A 19008-nucleotide genomic window follows, 5' to 3' on the forward strand; every position below is an offset into this window, starting at 1 on the left:
GCAGTGTGCCACAGTGCAGCACAGCCCTCCTGCTTAATGCGTTCCCCCTCAGAAAGCTGCCTGTCATCTCATTATATCAATAGTGATTAAGAGAGGAAACTGGCAGTTAATCCTCTGCAAGGTATTTTGATGATTAAATTGAGAGCATCTGGCTGTTTATTAAGTTTGGCTCTGGACAGATCAAAGGGGGGGCAGTGGAGAGGTGACCCCCATCTCCAGCACCCAAGGAGGGTACGGCCACACAGTCCCCCTCCCCATTCAAGTTCAGCTTTCCACATGGTTTGCTCTGAAAAAGAACATGCAGGAAAAAAGAAATGGAGCCGTGACAATCAAGTTTCCATCAGCCCAAGTTAAACAGGCTTTGACGCTTCGGGACTTTCCTGATAATTAAAAGCAAAGCGATGGCTCGTTGCTGGTGAGAACTGGTTCTGTTGCTCAGCCTTAGCAAAACCCCAGGCAGCAGTGCGAGGGTCGAGCATGGGGAAAGTCCTCCCCAGCCACACTGATGCTGACAGGGAGATGTCACCAATGTGGTGCCCACTGCAAAGGGAGGGCAGGGCTGGGGGCATGCTGGTGGCAGAGGGACCTGCAGGTGTCAGCAAGGCAGCATCACTGCTGGCACGTGGTTGCCATGGCGATGCATTGCTGCAGAGCCCCGAGCTGATGATTATTGTTATTTATTATTTTAATCTGGCCCTCATCCTGCTGTGGGGTGTGGGATAGTGCTCAGGTGGTGCAGAGCCCAATGAGAACCACTGTGCTGTGCGGGGATCCGAGACCCCGGTGACAGCCCAAGGCCGCAGGGAAGGTCACAGCAGACCTCGGAATTGAGATTTCATCTTCAGGAGCTGCTCAGTGCTTTGCTTTCAAAGCCATTCTTCATCCTTCCTCAGGGAAAGGGCCGCCTCGCCCAGAGGCACGCGGAGCTTTTCATATACGCGGTATCAATCTCAGTAAGGGAAGCACTTTTATATTGAAGATCTGATGGAGGGATAAATTCCCACAGAAGTAGAAAGCAGAAGCTAATAGGCTCTTTCACAATAAAAGAACAGATCTGCTGACAAAGGCATTTCCAGGGCATCCAAACAAACTGTAGCATTGGCAGAAGCCAGGGCCCCCCCAGCTCAGCACAAACTGCCCCAGGGGCTGCCCCCACTGCCACCCACCCTGCGCATCCCAGGCACAGTGCATCTCGCCTCGGTTATCTTTGCTAAGCTTAGCCCTGATTGATTTTACTTTGCTTTTTGCACTCCCCTTTTCCCTTGGCAGATTCCCATGGCAGACCCCGCCGTGGGCTGTCCTGGGTTGTGCTCTGTGCTTCGTGCAGGGAATGCCCCCTTCCTGGCGCTGTCGGTTCTTCCCGTGTCGCTTTTGGAGGCGGCTGCAGGATGAGGATCTCGCTGCCCAGATAATCCTGCTGTTTAAGCTTCTTATCCGAAAGCGGCTCTTTGGAAATGATAGGGCCCTCGACCTCACCCTTCTGTGCAGGGATCACCCCACACATCCCTGTGCTTCTCCGACAACCTCACACTTTTCCTCTCCCTCTGCCCCATTGCAGCGCAGCTTCAGGAACCCAAAAGGGCCCCATCTGCCCCTGGGGTGCCTTCTGCATTCCCCCTTTTGAAAAAATACGTGTTAATTTGTCTTCCTTATCAATTGATTTTCCAGTTAAAACTGCTCTCTGCCTGCCCTTGATTCACACCCTGCAGGAAAAAAAAGCCCTATAAAAGAAATGGATCCCCCCGTTGCTGAAGAGACTAAAATTTACTGAAGACTTATGCGTGCCAGTCCCCAAAGGGGGAGAGAGGAAATGATTTGTTCAATTAATTATAAATGTTTTAATTTAAATGGCTAATGTGGAAGATAGTCAGATATAAAACAGCAAACTACTGAAGTGTTTTATGGGTCCTTAAAGACCACTAAGTGCTTGTTCTGATTCTGCTCCGATCACTCCAATGACTTTTCTTCTTGCATTCCGGGTAGGGTGCGATGGGAGGCAGCAGGAAGAGATTTCTTCTGGTAGTTCACATTCCTCCAGGAGAGCTGTGCTGAATGTTCAGAGATTCCTTTCTTTGGAGCTGGAGTTTGCCTTTGGGGGGGGGAAAGGGAAGGGAAGGGAAGGGAAGGGAAGGGAAGGGAAGGGAAGGGAAGGGAAGGGAAGGGAAGGGAAGGGAAGGGAAGGGAAGGGAAGGGAAGGGAAGGGAAGGGAAGGGAAGGGAAGGGAAGGGAAGGGAAAGGAAAGGAAAGGAAAGGAAGGGGACAGATGTGTTCCCCCGATTTGTGGAAAGGTGACAAAACAGAGCAAAGCCCAGGAGATGCTGCCAAGTTTCTGTCCTGCAGCAGCACTATTCCTGCTGAACGTGTTCCATCCCACGTGTTCGGGATGCTCTGACATGGGGCAGTGCTGCCTTTAATTGCAAAGGGGAGGGTGATGGCCCTGCCCGTGTCTATGTGAAGCCCTGTGAGTCTCAGCAATGCGCTGATGGACCACACGAAGCATTGCCAGCCCACCCTCTGTGCTGTCACAACTGTCGCCCGTGGAATGATGAGACTTACTATAGGGAGAAATACTGCATGGAAAGAAAGAGTCCCTCAACGGGGGCTGAGAGGGTGGAGCAGCATGTGTGTCCGTGTGTCTGTGTGTGTCCGTGTGTCTGCATGTCCGTGTGTCAGAGTGAGACGACACTGCTGCCCGGGCTTTGCTTCCTCCTGCATTCTGCTCCCACCGCCCCTTGTAGCCTTGCAGGCAGCTCCTTGCAGTTGGTCGGAGCTCTCTGTCCTCATTGCCGTTCCCCTTTATTTTTCCTTCCCGATGACTGCTGCGGTGCTGCCGCTAATTCTCCTCCCCGGTTCCTATTTTGATGCTGTAAAAGAGCAAACAGGGAGGGGGGTAAAGAGGCCACTTAACAATGCATTGTTTCGATTTCTTTCTCTTCTTTGTCTTCAGGCTGTCCTGCCCTGAAAAGCATTTTCCTGGAGTTCTCAGTCTGCTGACCCCTGAAGCTTCGGAGCTATTACCTAACTAAATGGCTTTGCTTTTCACGCTTCAGCAAAATCTCTTCTTTCCTCTCGGCACAACCCATCTCCTCCCAGGCCACGCAGAAACAATTACAGCAGCAAAAGTCTTCTATAGCCGTAATGATGCTCCTGGCCACGCAGCAGCGCCTTGGCGAGGTCCGTGCGTTGGGTGCTGCAGCATCAGCCCTGCTCCCTGCAGAAGGGATTCGATGTCAGTGAGCGCTGAGCCCTTCCTGCCATGCACCTCCTGCGATGCCCTGTGTGTCCTTAAGGGGACGTGCCCGCAAATCTCGGGGGCTGAATCTAGAAAACACCGGGAAAAGCCACCCGTCCTTGAGCTGAGACTGCAGCATCGGGGGCCAAAGAGGGGGAAGGAGAAAAGCGGCAGGAAAGCAATGGGAAATGGAGTAGTTACGTTTTATGGAGTGAAGTGCAAAAGAAAAGTGGGAACAAGCATTAAGGAGAAAATGAGATTCGAGAAATTATTACTTTGGAGATTATTAAAGTGGAAATATTTGTGATGGAGAGCAGAAATTGGCCTCTAAAAGCGGCGCTCCCCTGAACCTGGATGTCCTTGTGTGTAGGGGACAGATCTCAGTGTGTGTGTGTGAATTTAAGCACTCTTAGACAAGAGTTTGGGCCTTGTGCTTTAAAAGCACCTTGAAATCCTATCAAGGTGAAACAGTCTTTTTTTCCCCTTATTCTCAATTATTGCTTTGGAGCTGCGACGTGGAGCAGAAACATCTGGGGAGGGTGCAGCTTAGCTTGCAGGAAGCTGCTTGGGGCTGCTCCAAAAAAAAACAACCAAACTGGAGAAGTTTGCTTTCAGGCCGTGAGCTCAGGATGTGATGAACTCCAAGTGAATCCTTGGGAAGCACAGCGTGGAGATGCCAGGGGCAGGAGCACGAGGCTGCAGGGAGAGCGTGAGCTGTGACCTGTCTTGTTAGAAAGCAGAACGCCTCTCACAAATGGATTTCCAATTTCCCGTCCACCTGCTTAGCTGAGACAGATTTCTTGCTTTATAATTACTTTTTGGGTACTTACAGGATCTGGTATCCAGGCAACTCGATGCCTCTTAAATCCTCTTGCAAATCTGTTGTGTTGTTTTATTTATATTTTTTTTTTCCTCTTGATTTTTCAGGTGCCACAAAAACACCACGCACATCCCTAAAGCTTCCCTGATGCTTTTCATCCTGAAGTCTCCTGGCTGGCAGTGATGCTGTGCCATCAGCCAGGAGCAACAGGGCTCTGCTTTGCACAGTGTTAGCAGGAGGCGTCAGCAGCATCCTCCATGCACAAGCAGCACCGAAGGTCACTCTGGCACTGTTAGAAGTGATCGACCGTCCCCTCCTTCCATTTATTTCATGGGCAAACGAAGGAGGAAGGCAGAGGGAAGCAGCAATAGCATTTGCTGTTGTTTACAGGCCCCGCAGTCTCTCCATTATCGTGCAAAGATCGGGGGCAAGTCAGTGCACCCCACTGAAGGTTACGCATCAATACGCATTCAAAGGCTCTGACCTCTGTCGGATGAAGTGTAAGTTAATTAACTTTTGCTTGACAGCTCATGTGCTGGAATCGTTTGGAAACCTGCTGACGGTGTTGCTGCATGGCCCATCCCACCCAGCCTTCACCCCTATGGCTTTCCTCTTCCCCCTACCAGGGCTGGCAGCTATCGCTTGTGATCCTGATGGCAACAATTAGGCCATCAATCAATAAACTAATTCTTCCATTTACAGTCATTAGGGACTGCGGATCTAAGCATCTGCTTTTGCTAATGAGTTTAAAAGTTGGCTAAATATGGCAGACCTGCTCTCGTGGAGAAGGAACAACAGGAGTTCGTAGCAGAATTGGACTCTAGTGAAGATGGCATCAATTTTAATTAGCGGCTTCCAGCTAAAGCAGAACACAGAGGGGAGGGGGAGAGCCCAGGGCTGACTGCAGACAGCTCAGAGAGAAGGGCTGTCCTGGCTTTGGTCCTGCACTCAAGGACCTGTCCTGTGGCTATCAATGCTGTGGGTCTGCCTGCTTGCTAAGGGAAGAGAAAGAAGAAAATAATGCATGGAGCCATGCACCTAAATCTTCTCACTTCTGACTTATACTCATAACTTTGACAAGTCTTTATACAACTGAAACTAATCTTTGGCTGCATTAAATCTTCAGGAACTGCAGTTGCTGTGTTCCCTTGAAGATTAATGAGAGCCACACCTGAGCTGTGAGCAGCCGGCTCCTGGCTGCTGTGGGTCTGTGTCGACCCTTCTCAGTCAGAACAAAAAGCAAAGGGGGAAATCTCTGCAGCACAATTCCAGAAATGTCTCAAAAAACAGCACAGCCAGGCACAGCTCGCTCATTTTGTCCTGATTTTGTGCAACTTTCTGATGGCCCCATGCAGCCCAGCTGGGATTTCACCAATGCATACAGCAAAGCAGTGCTCACCAGTGGGCGTCTGCTGGTGGGAAAGGCACTGAGCTCCTCCCAGCAGCAGCCCCCATGTGCTGCCTCTTAACCTGGCACTGGGAGGTGCTGCTCCTGATGCTGATGCTGGTGCTGGTGCCAACTGCAGCCACATGTGCACTCAGAGCAGAAGCAGAGTTGTTTCCTAAACCAACATTCGCTTCTTTCTACACAGGCTCACAGAATCTGCCATGAAAGCAAAGCAATAAACACAAAGGCAAGTGTCTTTTTAAGACAACACGGAGCATCCTCAGCAGCAAACCTTGCAGCTCAGCTGCTTACAGCAGTGCATCTCCCCTTGTCCCAGCGGTGCAGGTGGCTCCATGTCGTGCTCTGTGCTCACCAGGCACGTTCTGCAGGGTCTGGCTGGGCAGAGCTGAGCCCCAGCACTGCTATTTCCTGATAGATCTGTTCTTACAGAACACCAGACATCACATTTTCAGGAGCCTCGTGTTTCTCTGCACAGATTAAAACAGCAGATAAAAGGAACTGTTTGAAAAGTCCTTTCTTCTTTCCTCGTGCTCTCTTCAGTGAGTCAGATTGAGGCATTAGCAGCTGTCAGAGATGTTTTAAGGCACGGCCTTCTCCAATAGAAGCAAAGTCCAGACAGAGGCTTTAGCTCTCATGGAAGATCTCTTCCTGAGGCTTTACCCGACTTGTTTCTGTGCCTGCACACGCGTTGCAGAGAGCGTTTGATGAGGACGGAGGAAGGAACGGCCAACCCAGTGCTGGGGGCACAATTTCAGCCCCTTGGAGGAATCTGTGGTTGTTGGCAGTACCTGCAGTAATTTGCTGAACCTGAAAGGTCCTTGCACGGCTGAGGATGGAGCGTGGCGCCCATCTTTGGTGGCTGCTCCATCACAGATGTGTGCAGCTGTTGGGCAAAGCAGGATGAAGGCATTTGGATCTGGTGAGGATTGGGACCCCCAGCCAACACCCCCTGGTGGGAGAGCACAGCCCAAGAGCTGGGTGGAGCAGCAGAGGCCTCCACAGCCAACGCTCCTGATGCTCTTTGTAACACACATATTAAAAGGGTGATAATAAGCAAATCCGTCAGTTATGCAAATGAGCGGCAATTGCATCTTGAAGAGCATCCCACAGTTTAATTACATCATAATTGCAATGTAACACTTTAATTACCATATGCATCACGAAATCATGAGCGCTATTTCTCATCTCTTCACTAATATTGCAAATCAAACAGATTGCACGGGGGCTCTGCAAGCAAAGGCACCCAGCACGTCTCCATACAGCGGTGCTGTGAGGTCCAGGCAGCTTTTCTTCAACCCTTGCACAGGGACTGCTCCAGAAAAGGGCTGGGGACTGAAAAGTGGTCATTTTGGTGTCAGGAATGGTGTGACCAGCAGGACAGGGGAGGTGATGGTCTTTCTTCCTTTCAGTGAACTCAGAAGTGAAAAATTTGTATTCTTGGTTTGCACCTGCAGGATGGGTGATGCTTCCCTGCGCCGTGCCTCCGGCTGCCTTGAGTTTTGGTGTCTAAACCGTGGAGTTGGTTATATAGCAGGAAAGTGGGAATTTGGATCATTTGGGTATCAGTGTTGATATTGGGAAGAATTTCTGTTCTGAAAGAGCAGTGGTGCAGTGACGCAGTGAGTGGTGGATCACTGACCCTGGAGGAGTTCAGGACCACAGGGATGTGGCACTTGGGGACGTGGTCAGAGGGTAGGGTGGGATGGGCTGGGGCTGGAGATCTGAGAGGTCTTCTCCAATCCCAGTGGTTCTGTGTTTCTATGAATGCTGCTCCTGACCTTCAGTTCCCCTCTCAGCACAGGAAAAGGAGTTCCACATTCTCCTTCTCACACCTGAGAGGGAAACAATAGCGCCTTCTGGAACACAACTTTAGCTTAAAACCTGTGAATTTGATTTAAGCCACTTTATTTCACAGATATTCCAAGTTTGTATGCTTTATTTTTCCTCCCATCCCGCTCCTTCCTTTACCCTGGGTACAGCTAATGAGTGACAAAAGAAATATAACAGATGGGCTCCAACAACAGACTGAAATTCATGCTCAGGGAGGACTGCCCAGCAGCAAAACCTCATCCCCTTGTTCCACAGAAGCTGTGGTGCAGGTGGGCTCTGGCCTTGGTTGCTCCCACTCTTCCTTCACGCCGGAGCTGCTTCCAACCCATTGCATCGCGGCTGCTCGTGCTGCAGGCTGCTGGTATGCTTTGCCGTGAGCTGGCAGTGATTTAAAGTCATCTTGTGCTAATCCATATAAATTCTTTTAATCGTGGATTTAATCTGTTAAGCGTGCAGTAATTAAATTACACGGCAGTCAGAGTCACACCAACGTAGCGTGTGAGGTGCGCAGCCCCGCGGGCAGCAGGGATTGCTCCGGACAGGGCCCTGTGACTGACGTGGCCACATGCATCCTTCCTGAGGCCTCAACCACTGCTTGCTTGCTGTTATTTCTCTCTTTCCCTTTCCCAGCCCTCTGAGGTCCTCAGGAGGGTCGGCACATCCCTGCATCCCAGTGCTGCAGCATCGCCCCGGGCAGCATCCTGAGCTCCTGCACAGCGCACAGCGTTGGCACAGCTCTCCCTTCCCACATCCGCAAGTGCTGCAGAAGGAGGGGATGCAGGAGGAGAAAAAGCCTCAACAGGAGCTGGGACGCGGCCTGGAGTACCTGCATGTGCTGGAGCAGACCTGGAGCTCCCACACCATTTGGGCTCTTTGTCCCCTCTGCTCCGCTGCCCTCTTCCCCCCAGCTGGACGGTGCTGTGCATTCCTGCATGCTGGCATTGATAGAGGAGAACACTGCGGCACGAGGAACACATTAAGAGATTAAACTTCGTGGTGGGAAGGGGGAAGCAAAGATGAACTGCGAGGTGGAGAGATGGCTGGCTTCGGGATTGTGACAATTACTGCACTTAATATTTTTAAATGCTAAGAGCCAAACAGGGGCATATATTTAATTCATTAAAACTGTGCGAAGTAGCTCCCTCCATCCCAATGCAGTTAATCGGTGCTCTATGGATAAGTATCAGGGAATAAGTGTCTCCTAATGAAAGGGTCCCTGTAAGGTCAGCCTGCTGCTTGTTAACTAATCTGAGACTTATTTGTTTTGCAAATTGCTCTCGCGTTTTGAACCGCTGTGCAGTAATTTCCATGGCGGGGAAGCAGGAGGGAGTTCATGGGGATGGTTTTGAAGCTGTCAGTCTGTCACTGGGAGGAGGATAAAAAATGCCACGGGGAAGGAATGGAACTGGTCCAAACTTGCACTACACAGCTGAGGGCAGTGCTGGCACCGTCCTGCACCTTACTGGGAGCACTGGGAGCATTGGGAGCTGCCCTGGCCATGTTACTCTCTCCAGTGGTTCCTTGCACACAACAGCAGCGCAGTGATTGGGTGATAGAAATGACCTTTATTTCCAAATATCATCAGAAAAAATAAAATACATCCTTTGTTTTAATTTCCCCCTGCAGTAATGTAGCGAGGGGAAACCTTTTGACGAGGCAGCTTTTTTTTTGTTTTCTTTTTCCCCTCAAATGTCATGGGAATGGAAGCATTCCAATAACTGTGTTTGTGTGCAAAAGAGGTGGAAGGGGGTTAATTCCCTTGATTGCAGGGAGGTGAGAGCCACAGAAAGGGCTGTGCAGCCCCCTGGATGAGTCAGGAGTGAACTTTCACTGTGTGTTTCTCTGCAGGAGCCTTTAGGGCTGCTTCTGAGTTCCACCTCTGGGAAGAGCACCTGGATCCTTCAAAAGAATGAGGCTGATTTCTTGCAGCCCTATCGAACTGACACAAAGAATGTGGTAGAAAGGAACCTGGGAATGACAGTGCCCCTTCCATCCATTTAATCACACGTGGCCTCCTGCTCACCTGGCCATTGCCACCGATGTGGGCTGGGCTGTGTGCCCTGCAGGACATCAGCACCTCTGTCCCTAGACATGCAGGTTTGGTTCATTCCAGGGGGAGTTTGTCAGAACTGAAGACAGCCAGGTCCACATGTGCTCTTCCTGCAGCAGATGGGAGCTGGAGCACCTCCAGGTGAGTTTGCTGTCTCCTTGCTCACTCCTCAAGCTTCCTCAGGCCTCAGTACAGCTCTGTTTATGCAGCTCCAACAGCACGGACAGACCCAGCCGTCTTCTTCCCTCGTTGAGCTCACAGTACACTGCCTGCCCTGGACATCAACCTCTCCCAAGGGGCTGAGCAGGACCTGCCCTCCTGGGGACTCCTTTTCTTCTTGCCACCAAGGCAGCCCCACTTTCAGCTCACAGAAGGTGCCAGCACACATAGCTGTGGAGCCGCAGACGCCTGGGGTGAGCAGTGTGCACCTCCCTGCAGGACACGAACCTGCAGCCCTGGGGACATCCAGCACTGTAACTCCCAGGGTTTGGGACAAAGATGCCCAACAACAAAACAGCGCCATCCTCTCCTATGAGAACAGGAGGGGATTTTTAAACCCCAATGTGACCACAGTTTCCTTCTGGCACAACTCTGGAACGAACACAGCCGCAGCACAGCCCCAACCAGCTGAGCTCCGGCGCTTCCTACACTGAGCGTGCACCGACGCTGACCTTCCTTTGCAGAGGAGCACCGCGCACTCCGCACGCGCGGCCCCATCTCCATGCGGTGCCCCCAACCCTCAGAGCCGCCGCTGTAGGGTCGTGCCCCGGCACCGCGGTGCCCCACGTGCCCACCTTCAATGGCAGGCGGAGGAATCGCTTCGCCTTGATCAGGAGGGAGAAGAATAACGAGCGGCAGGCGGTGGCCGGTGGGGTGCGGATGAAAGGCGGCCGGCTCAATTCTTCCCACACCCAGGGCGATCTGCCCCCGCTTTCTTCCTGCCATAATTGCCTGCCACGCCGCAGACGACTGTCGCACTCCACCAAAGCCCGGAGCACGGCAAGGCCAGGACTCGGGGCTCTCTGTCAATGAGCGGGGAGGCAGGGAGGATGCTTTGATCCTGCTCTTCTTCCTCTGCCGCGCTCAAGAATTACTACCAGGCTGCTGTTAGCGTTGCTTCGGCTCCAGCTTCCACTCGCTCTGTGCGGGACCAACTGAGGCTCTGCCATTCTGAGAGGGTCTGAGGGCAGCGCAGCACCTGGGGCTGGAGATGCACCATTGAATCACGGAACCATGCCACATCCTGAGTTGGATGGGATCCATAAGGATCACTGAGTCCAACTCCTGGCTCCTCACAGAACCACACAAAAATCAGACCATGTGTTTCAGAGAGTTGTCCAGACAGTACTTGAATTCTGCCGTGACCACTGCCCTGGGGAGCCTGTTCCATGCTGATGCCCTCTGGTGAAGAACCTTCTCTTGACATCCAACCTGATAAGAAAGATGCTCAGTGAGTTCCAGGCCAAATGCGGACCAAAACCCAACACCCCAGAGCCTTCAGCAGCACCCAGCATGTTGGTGGCGGCCCTTCAATGGGGGCAATCACCACAAGAGCCATGTTGAGCTACTTCATGCCAGGTGGTAATTGCCTCAGTAATTAGGGATGGCTCAGAGCCATAGGCAGTGCTTTTGGTGGTGTGTGTCCTGGATCACTGTGCCATCAGAGCCTTGGAGGCTTTGTGCTGCCTCAGCACCAGGAGTTCCAAAGCCAGCAGCCACTATGGGGCTCTGACTTCCATGTGGTTTTTCAGGCACTTCCTCTGGCTTTGACTTCATTGATTTGCCACATGTGCAATTGTAAGGGAGGCTCAAAGCTCCAGCAGTGGAAATCCAATACAGAACCCACCTGGAGAGCATGCGCTGCTGGTCAGCAAATTGTGAAGGAATTCAGTATCCTTCAGAGCAAGAAATTATCCTGGAGTGGAAGTAATGACTCTGGCAGCCTTACAGGTACAAAAGAAAAAAAAAAAAAAAGCCCAAAATATAAAGGGTGGGTAAGGCTGGAGATTTATCTGGAGCACTAAAAGCCTGCAAGGAGGCAACACCTCCATCTGGATAACTTTAACTGTGGCTTTTCCTTTTACGTGAAGGTGACCTGGTAGCAGCATCCAAAAGAGCTGAAAGGAAAAAAAAAACCTTTGGCTAGTGATATTCTGGGGGGCTATTTTCACCTAATTTTAGGAAATGCCAATATGAAATGGGAATCTGGAAGATCCAGCAGGCAAAAGGTCAGCTTGAGCAAATTTCTCAGCCCAGACTAAAACTGGAAAGGGGCAAAACAGTTTGCTAGCTATTTTCCAGACAAACCCACGCCAGCTTCAGATGGCGGCTAATTAAAGTGCTGACATTTTAAGACACGGTGGTGCACAATCTCTTGCTTCAAGCCAAGTCTGGGCCCTTTTCAGAGTTCAGTTCATGAATTCTGCTGTCCAGGGGGCTTGGCAAGCCAAGTGGAGGTGAAGGGGATTTTGGTCTGGTATTTTCTTTTGAGGATGAGAAAGCTTTCAGCCTTTGGAAGAATGCTGTGACATGGCCCTAACAGCTCTCACCAGGAGCCTGCTTTGAAGCAGCCCCTTTCCAGAAGGCCAGGGGCCTTTGGAGCACCTATGGGAGGGGATGTGAAGGCAGCTGCTGGGCTGTGAGTGGGGCTGAGCCATCTGCCTGCTGCCACTGTGCTGGGGAGATGGGCTGAGAGCACTGGGTCGGCTGGAAGAGAGCGAGCTGCAATCAAGAGGCATATTGTGGCTGTTCGACTTCCTGTGCGATGCATAATTTAGGAGACAAAATGCAAAAGTCAGCTCAGCTCAGCGGGGATTCAGGAGTTGATTTGGGGGAGTGTAGGAGAGGAGACGTTGTCCCTTTGATTGCTCAGTGCGGGAGGAGGCTGACAGGTGATGGGAAGCAGTTGGAAGAGGAAAGAGCCTGACTGCTCCCAGCTGTTGGAAACGGCGATGCCGGCACACAGGGCTCATGCACAGGGCTGTGTGCCTGCTGCCCTTGTCTCACACACAGAGGTTTGTGCAGGCACTGCTGCGGGACGGTGCCCAGAACCACCCCCAGACCCTGGGATGGAAGCGGGGCTGCAAGCAGACGTTTGGGCACTGAGCCCATGGATGAGGTCTGCAGTGGCCCCTCCAGTGCAGGGGCTGCAGTACACTTGGAGCAGAGCGATCTGGAGTAACATCCCCAATGAAGAGCCTGTGGAAACCAACAGAGCCCCCAGACAGCAGGTGGGGGGCAACAACTGTGCAGGGTCTAACCTGCAGCTCCTGGGAGAATAAAGAATGCCAGGAACGGGTCCTGTGTTAGCTCAGCATCAAAGCATGCAGCACAGCTCCCCGGACAGCCGCGCCGTCGCAAGGTTGGTGCAAGGGCTGGAGGTGAGCTGCCATCCCTGCCCAGGCACAGACATTTTCTGCTCCGTCATCCTGAGTTTTCTGCTCTGCTTTGCCAGATTGTTCCAGGGAAGCTGTCGGCACTGCACGGCGCGTTCTTCCAATGCCATCTAGCGTCTGCACAGCCAGTCCCTGCGCTCTGCACCATGGCACCAGCACTGATTTATTGCTGAATGCTCTCTGAGGGCCAGCAGGCTGCTCCAGCTGGTTATTAATGGCAGTACCTGCAGCCTGGGTAACTAACTGGTTGGTGCACAGGTTAGACTTGATTATTTTTTCTATTACTTCCATTTTGCCATACAAGCCCACCCCGGCAGGATGGATTGTGAGGATACAATGACACGTCCAGAGTGATTAAAATCTTTCAGTTTTCAGCCACTTGTCTGGGAGCCCCAACATCACCTGAGGCTTAATCACTCAGAAAACTGCTGTCATGTCCTATTGTCACTGTATTGGGAGCACGACCTCTTTCCCATTTAGCTGCCATTTCAAAATAATATGACTTGCCAGGGGACAGGCATGACTCAGGAGGCTGGTAATAGGATATAAAGACTTTGATCTGCGGGTCATCCATCCGAACACTGCCAAGGTCAGCAGCAAGGGCAGAGATATTACTGGCATGATGATTATTTTGCCAAAAGACCCAACACAGAAATAACCCAGCCCCTCTGTGGCAAGCAGCAGGATCTGAAGGCTGAGTTAGATTAATAGAATTATTAAGGTTAGAGAAGATCACTAAGATCATCGTGTCCACCCATCGACCCAACCTCACCATGCCAGCTGCACCATGTTCCTCAGTGCTACGCGTTGCCCCTGTTTGGAGAGCATCCCAGGCCCCTAATTCCTCTCCACTTGGGTTTTGGGATTTGAGGGCTGTCCATGGCCCATTCTTCCTCACCATCATTGTGCCCTCCTCTGCACTCATCGCTATCAGCTGCTGTGATTCAGGTCCTGTCTTCCATCCTTGGCTACAAGCAACCATGCAGATTTATCTCCACACCATCCCATTCAGTCAGTTTGATTCCATGATTAATTAAGCTCTTGCTAGAAATGAGGTTACTCCCTCCAGCCACGCTTATAAATATTAGCAGATTAATGGGAACTGGCCACGTTGAACGGCCGCTACCAGGCTGTGCCCTGGCATTTACCATTGCAGAAATGGGGCCACAGCACAGCTGCAAAATGCTGCTCATTGAACCCCTGCACCTTCGTGCCTCTGCCCCTCCTCATTAGCACAGTGCCCTCACCCCACTGCTGCTCCAGAAGATGCTTTAATTGCTGTTGGTCTCATTAGCAATGCCCCCTTCTTACCATCCTTCCTTTCATTGCAGGATTCCTCCTTCCCCAGATCTGAGCAGAACACAACCTGTTACATGGGGTAGGAAGCCCAGGTGTCCCTTCCTGCAGAGCTGGGGCTGCCCTGGTGCTTCCCATGCACCAAGAGGGGGGTGAGCATCCCAGCACAGGGCTGGGCACAGGGCACACTGCTGTTTGTGTTACCTGCAACAGCTCTGGATACTCGAGTGACTTTCCCAGGAGTTCAGCCAACACTCAGCCTGCTCGGTTTGTTTGGTTTGCACTAATCTGTTTGGTTTTTTAATTGTCTGCAAACAAAGTGCCTTCTTCTTTGCATAGCAAACATGTTGGGCACAGGCAGCACTGCTGCATGGAGTCATGCCCGCTCTCTGCTCCCAGGACCTGGGCTTCCAAAGCAGAACACAGCCCTTGTTCCCCACCACTGCTCCCCTCCTGCTGGCTGCTGGAGAGCAGAGAACACCACGAGCACCGAGCCTTACGCCGTGCACAGCAGCTCCATCACTGCTCCCAGAGCTCCTTTGCTGTATTTATCCAGCATCAATAATGGGATTCTGCCCTACTAAACAGCATCTGCATCAACATCGCTGAAAGCAGGAGTGATTCCTGCTGCGTTAGTGTGTAAAAGCCTTTGCAATCATCTTGTGCTATGGATCTGAAGAAGGGTTTTAAATATAAGGCTCTTTAATATGATGAAAGTAGCCTCTCCTCAGCATTCTGCCACGGTTTGTGCCATAGGAACACTCTGGTCATGTTGGAGATGCTGTTTTGCTGTGGGTTCCCCCGCAGCCCCACCTCATGCAGCAGCCCCTCCTCACCACCCCAGCTTGACTTTACTATATAAAAATAAAAAAAAATCAAGCTTTTCAGATGGAAAACCCAGGCAGCAAAAAGATGGCATCGAGGAGCTCTGCAAAGCTGGAGAGCTGCACAGGGCTGGGGAAGAGCCGTCCTCAGTGTGTGCAGCAGGGAAACGGGCACAGCCCCATCCAGCCATCTCCCTGCAGAGCTCACTCTGCGGTGTGATTCATGTCAGGAGCTCGGCGAGTGACTCCGAGATGAATGACACTATATAAATGCAAAGCATTATTAATATTTCACGTTGTAGTGAAAGTGTTCTAATGGGGCTTTTTCCTGCAAGACGGAGTGCTGCCATTAACACACCTCTGTGTGCCGACCCGCCTGGGCGAGCTGCTCCCCTTGGGCTGGGTGCAGCTTCTGGCACCTCTGTGCCTCTGCAAGTCTGAACTCTTTGGCAAATGGAAGTGGGAGAGGCAGCGGGGAGCACGCGTCACCCCGATGTACCCAAAAAAGGATGATTTGGGCCCCGAAATGGCAAGCAGTGAGAGCCCCTTTGGATTGCCTCCATCACTAAAGGGGAACCTGGAAACCCCCCTCCCGTCACCGCTGTCACTCTGATGCTTTGAAAAAAAAAAAAAAGGGCTTGTTTGATTTCAAACTGCAGAACTCTTCCCTGGAGCCATCGGCAAACAGTGGTAATTTACTTTACAGCTGTTTAGATTTGTTTCTCTACTTTTTTTTTTTCTTTCTTTCTTTTTTTTTTTTTTTCCTTTTTTAACACCCAGCGGAATTGCAAATGAAGCATCTATTTGCTCTTCAAATGGTGTCGGCCCTACCTGTGCTCTGGCACTGCATGCAGCACCCAGGCAGTCCCTGCACTGCCGTGGGATCGGGTCCCCATCTGGGGAGGATTTTGGAGCAGCCCCTGGGGGTCCGAGCAAGAGAAGGCAGGGGCAGCAGTAAGAACCACGTGGTGGAACAGCAGCACCGGCTGCACTGGGACACCCCAGCGTCCCCCGGTTATCCAGGTGCCCTGAGTACATCCCTGCAGTGTTCCAGCCCTTCCTGCAGTGCAGGCAGAGTGTGACCCAACGCAGCACGCAGGGAGCTGCCTCGAAGCCAACCCCTGCCCCCGGGAATCTCCTCCTCGCTCCCAGGAGCCCCGCGCTGACTCACACCCCGCACACCCTGCCATGCGCTCCTGCCCTGCGAGCACCGACCCGGCCTCTGCGGGACGTCCCCAGGTAAGGGGCAGCCCCGGGTGCTGGGGGCTCTGGTGGTGTGGGATGGGGAATGCTCTCAGTGTGGGTGCACGCAGCTGAGCCCCACACTGCAGTGTGTGACTGTGCACCCTGGGCTGCTGCTGTCAGTTTGCTTGGGAAAGGCAAAAACTGGGTGGTGTTGTGTATCCTCAGTCCTGCATCCGTGCCTTCAGTCAACCCCATGGGGGGATGCAGGGAGCTCTGGCTCCCATGGGAGGTATGGGCATGGGGAGCACTGGTAGGGCAGCATAGACCGCACAGAGCAGTGGAGCCTGTGTTGCTTTGCCAGCAAAGGGAAATGTTCTTATTTTGTTGATAAATGAAGTGTTTAAGGAGAGTCGGTCCCAAAAGCAGCACTGGGAATTGTGCCCTTCCGTGTGGGATGTGCGTATTGGGCTCAATGCAAGCTGGGGTCAAACAGAACTGCTCTGGGTCCTGGGGATGGAATGGGCTGAGTTGCTGCCAACTGGTGATGATGGGCACCCAGACCACCAGAGCAGTGACTCTGCATTGCCAGGGGCTGAGCAGCCCCTCCAAGCCCACTGCATGGTGTCCACTCGCCATGGCAGAATGTGCCATACCACGTCGTGCCATAAGGCACTGTCCCATGCCGTGCCATCCCATGGTATGCCGTGCCACACCAGCTCACAGGAGCTGCCTGCCCTGGTGCGTGGGCAGCACTGCTGAGTTGATGTCAGGCTCCTCCTGTGCTTTGGGGTGGGGGGAGTGGAGGAGACGTCGGATTCCAGCGGTGGGAGAGGACACAGCGGTGGAGCCGCGGATGAGTCACACCCCAGCCTGCTCCTATTTGTCGTGCCATGCCTGGTAGCGTAAGAAAAAAATAATAACAAATACCTGGGTGATGAGGTGAGAAATGGGGAGGGCAGAGTGGGATGGGGACAGGCTGAACCGGGCACAGATCGCGGTGAGCAGTGGCTGGAGGATGCTGCTCCTGAGGCTTTGCTGGGTCCTCAGACCCCACAGGTGGGGATGGTGTTTGGCAGAGGATACTTCAGAGCGAGCAAAGGGCAGTGGCTGTCCCTGAGGGCGCCCAGGTGGGAGCACGGCTCAGTGCCACGGGGCACACGGTGGGGACCTCCCGGTGCTGCAGAGATGGCCCCTCACTGTGTCTCCTCTCTCTTCCCAGAGCAGCTAACAGAACCGGGAGACCATGAACTGGTCAGTGTTCGAGGGGCTGCTCAGCGGGGTCAACAAGTACTCCACAGCCTTCGGCCGCATTTGGCTCTCCCTCGTCTTCATCTTCCGCCTTCTGGTCTACGTAGTGGCAGCCGAGCGCGTCTGGAGCGACGACCACAAAGACTTTGACTGCAACACGCGGCAGCCGGGCTGCACCAACGTCTGCTATGACCACTTCTTCCCCGTCTCCCACATCCGCCTGTGGGCCCTGCAGCTCATCCTGGTCACCTGTCCCTCGCTGCTGGTCATCATGCACGTGGCTTACCGCGAGGCCAAGGCTCAGCAGCACCGCGCCGAGCGGGGGGACGGATACCGCTCCCGCTTCCCCAACCCCGGCAAGAAGCGAGGCGGGCTGTGGTGGACGTACCTGTTCAGCCTCATCATCAAGGCTGGCGTGGACCTGGTTTTCCTCTACATCTTCTACCGCTTCTATAGGAACTACACCCTGCCCCGCTTGGTGAAGTGCCAGCTGCCCCCCTGCCCCAACGTCGTGGACTGCTTCATCTCCCGGCCCACTGAGAAGACTATATTCACCCTCTTCATGGTGGTCACCACCTGCATCTGCATCGTGCTCAGCCTGGTGGAGGCTGCCTACCTGATTGGGAAGCGGTGTCGGGAGCGCCTGCAGGCTGGCACCAGGGAGAGCCACCGGAACAGCCATGACTGTGCCGAGCCTGCAAGCACAGAGGGACAGGTGTTCCATGGGGTGGGATACAAAGCCCCCAGTGCCTCCATCCCTACCACCTCCATCCCTACAACCTCCATCCCCACAGCCTCCATCCCTACAACCTCCATCCCCACCACACTGCCCGAGCAGGAGAAGAGTCCTTCCTAGGGCTTCTGGAGCACTGTCTGCCCAAGATCCTGCTCCAGATGGGACCATCCCAAGTCCCCATCGTGGGAGCACTGGGGTGGCTCAACCATGGAGCTTCTCCCCTCCTCAAGGCAAGGCAGTTCGCATCGTTCTGGTGGATTTAGGGTAAGAGCAGGTGCTGCAAGATGAACCAGCGGGTACCGCAAGTTGAGGGGCAAGCAGCTCTGTGCCATGCACTGAGCCTGTCTCAGCTCAGTGCCTCATTGGGTCCTGAGTGTATCTTTGCAGCAAATAAATATTTCTGTCTCTAAGTGATGCTCTCCTGCTTTTTGGGCGCAAAACTGCAGGGGAGATCTCATGCCAACGAGGGGCACGAAGGCTGTGCTGCCCCTGGAAAGGCACCGAGCAGCTCTGGAGCCGGTTGTGAGCAATGCTGCTCTTGGTACAGCAGCCACAGCCACGAAGCACAAGGGCAAGGAGCCTGCTGTGGGCTGGAGAAAAACACCCGAGCAAAGCAGCCAAATAAAGGAGAGGAAAAACACCCCAGCCATTGATTAAACAATAACATTAAATGGCAGAGTATGATCTCGTTTATTGCTGTAATATGTCGCGTTCTGCCGTGACTCAGGCTGCTCTGCAATTTCTAAGGCCATCAACAGTAACTGAACATTAGCTGGAATGAATAATTAACAATAATTTCATGGCGAATGCACTCATAAGTAACATTAACATTGAACAAGCGGCTCGATCTGTTACTGGTTTCGCTGTATTTAGAGGGTGCAATTATTATTTTTTCCGTGTGCACAGAAAGCCCCAGTGCTTGCTGTGTTTGCTGCAGAGAAAAGGCACACAGGGGGCTCTCCTGCCCAGCCCTGCACTGCAGGG

General features: G+C 52.8%; 1 protein-coding gene across 1 annotated transcript; it reads left to right on the forward strand.

Moving 5' to 3' along the window:
- Positions 1-15881: 15881 nt before the first annotated feature.
- On the forward strand, positions 15882-18423 carry LOC128088286 (gap junction beta-5 protein-like). Its single transcript, XM_052698670.1, has 2 exons — positions 15882-16094; positions 17260-18423. Exon 2 carries the CDS (start codon positions 17284-17286, stop codon positions 18142-18144), a length of 861 nt encoding a protein of 286 aa, XP_052554630.1. The 5' UTR covers positions 15882-16094; positions 17260-17283; the 3' UTR covers positions 18145-18423.
- Positions 18424-19008: the final 585 nt, after the last annotated feature.

This window comes from Tympanuchus pallidicinctus, unplaced genomic scaffold (assembly GCF_026119805.1).
Source record: "Tympanuchus pallidicinctus isolate F22 unplaced genomic scaffold, pur_lepc_1.0 scaffold33, whole genome shotgun sequence".
Lineage (NCBI taxonomy): Eukaryota > Metazoa > Chordata > Aves > Galliformes > Phasianidae > Tympanuchus > Tympanuchus pallidicinctus.

Bases quoted from the DNA above. Each gene is read 5' to 3' on its own strand.
- LOC128088286 (XM_052698670.1), top strand. From the start codon at position 17,284: ATGAACTGGTCAGTGTTCGAGGGGCTGCTCAGCGGGGTCAACAAGTAC.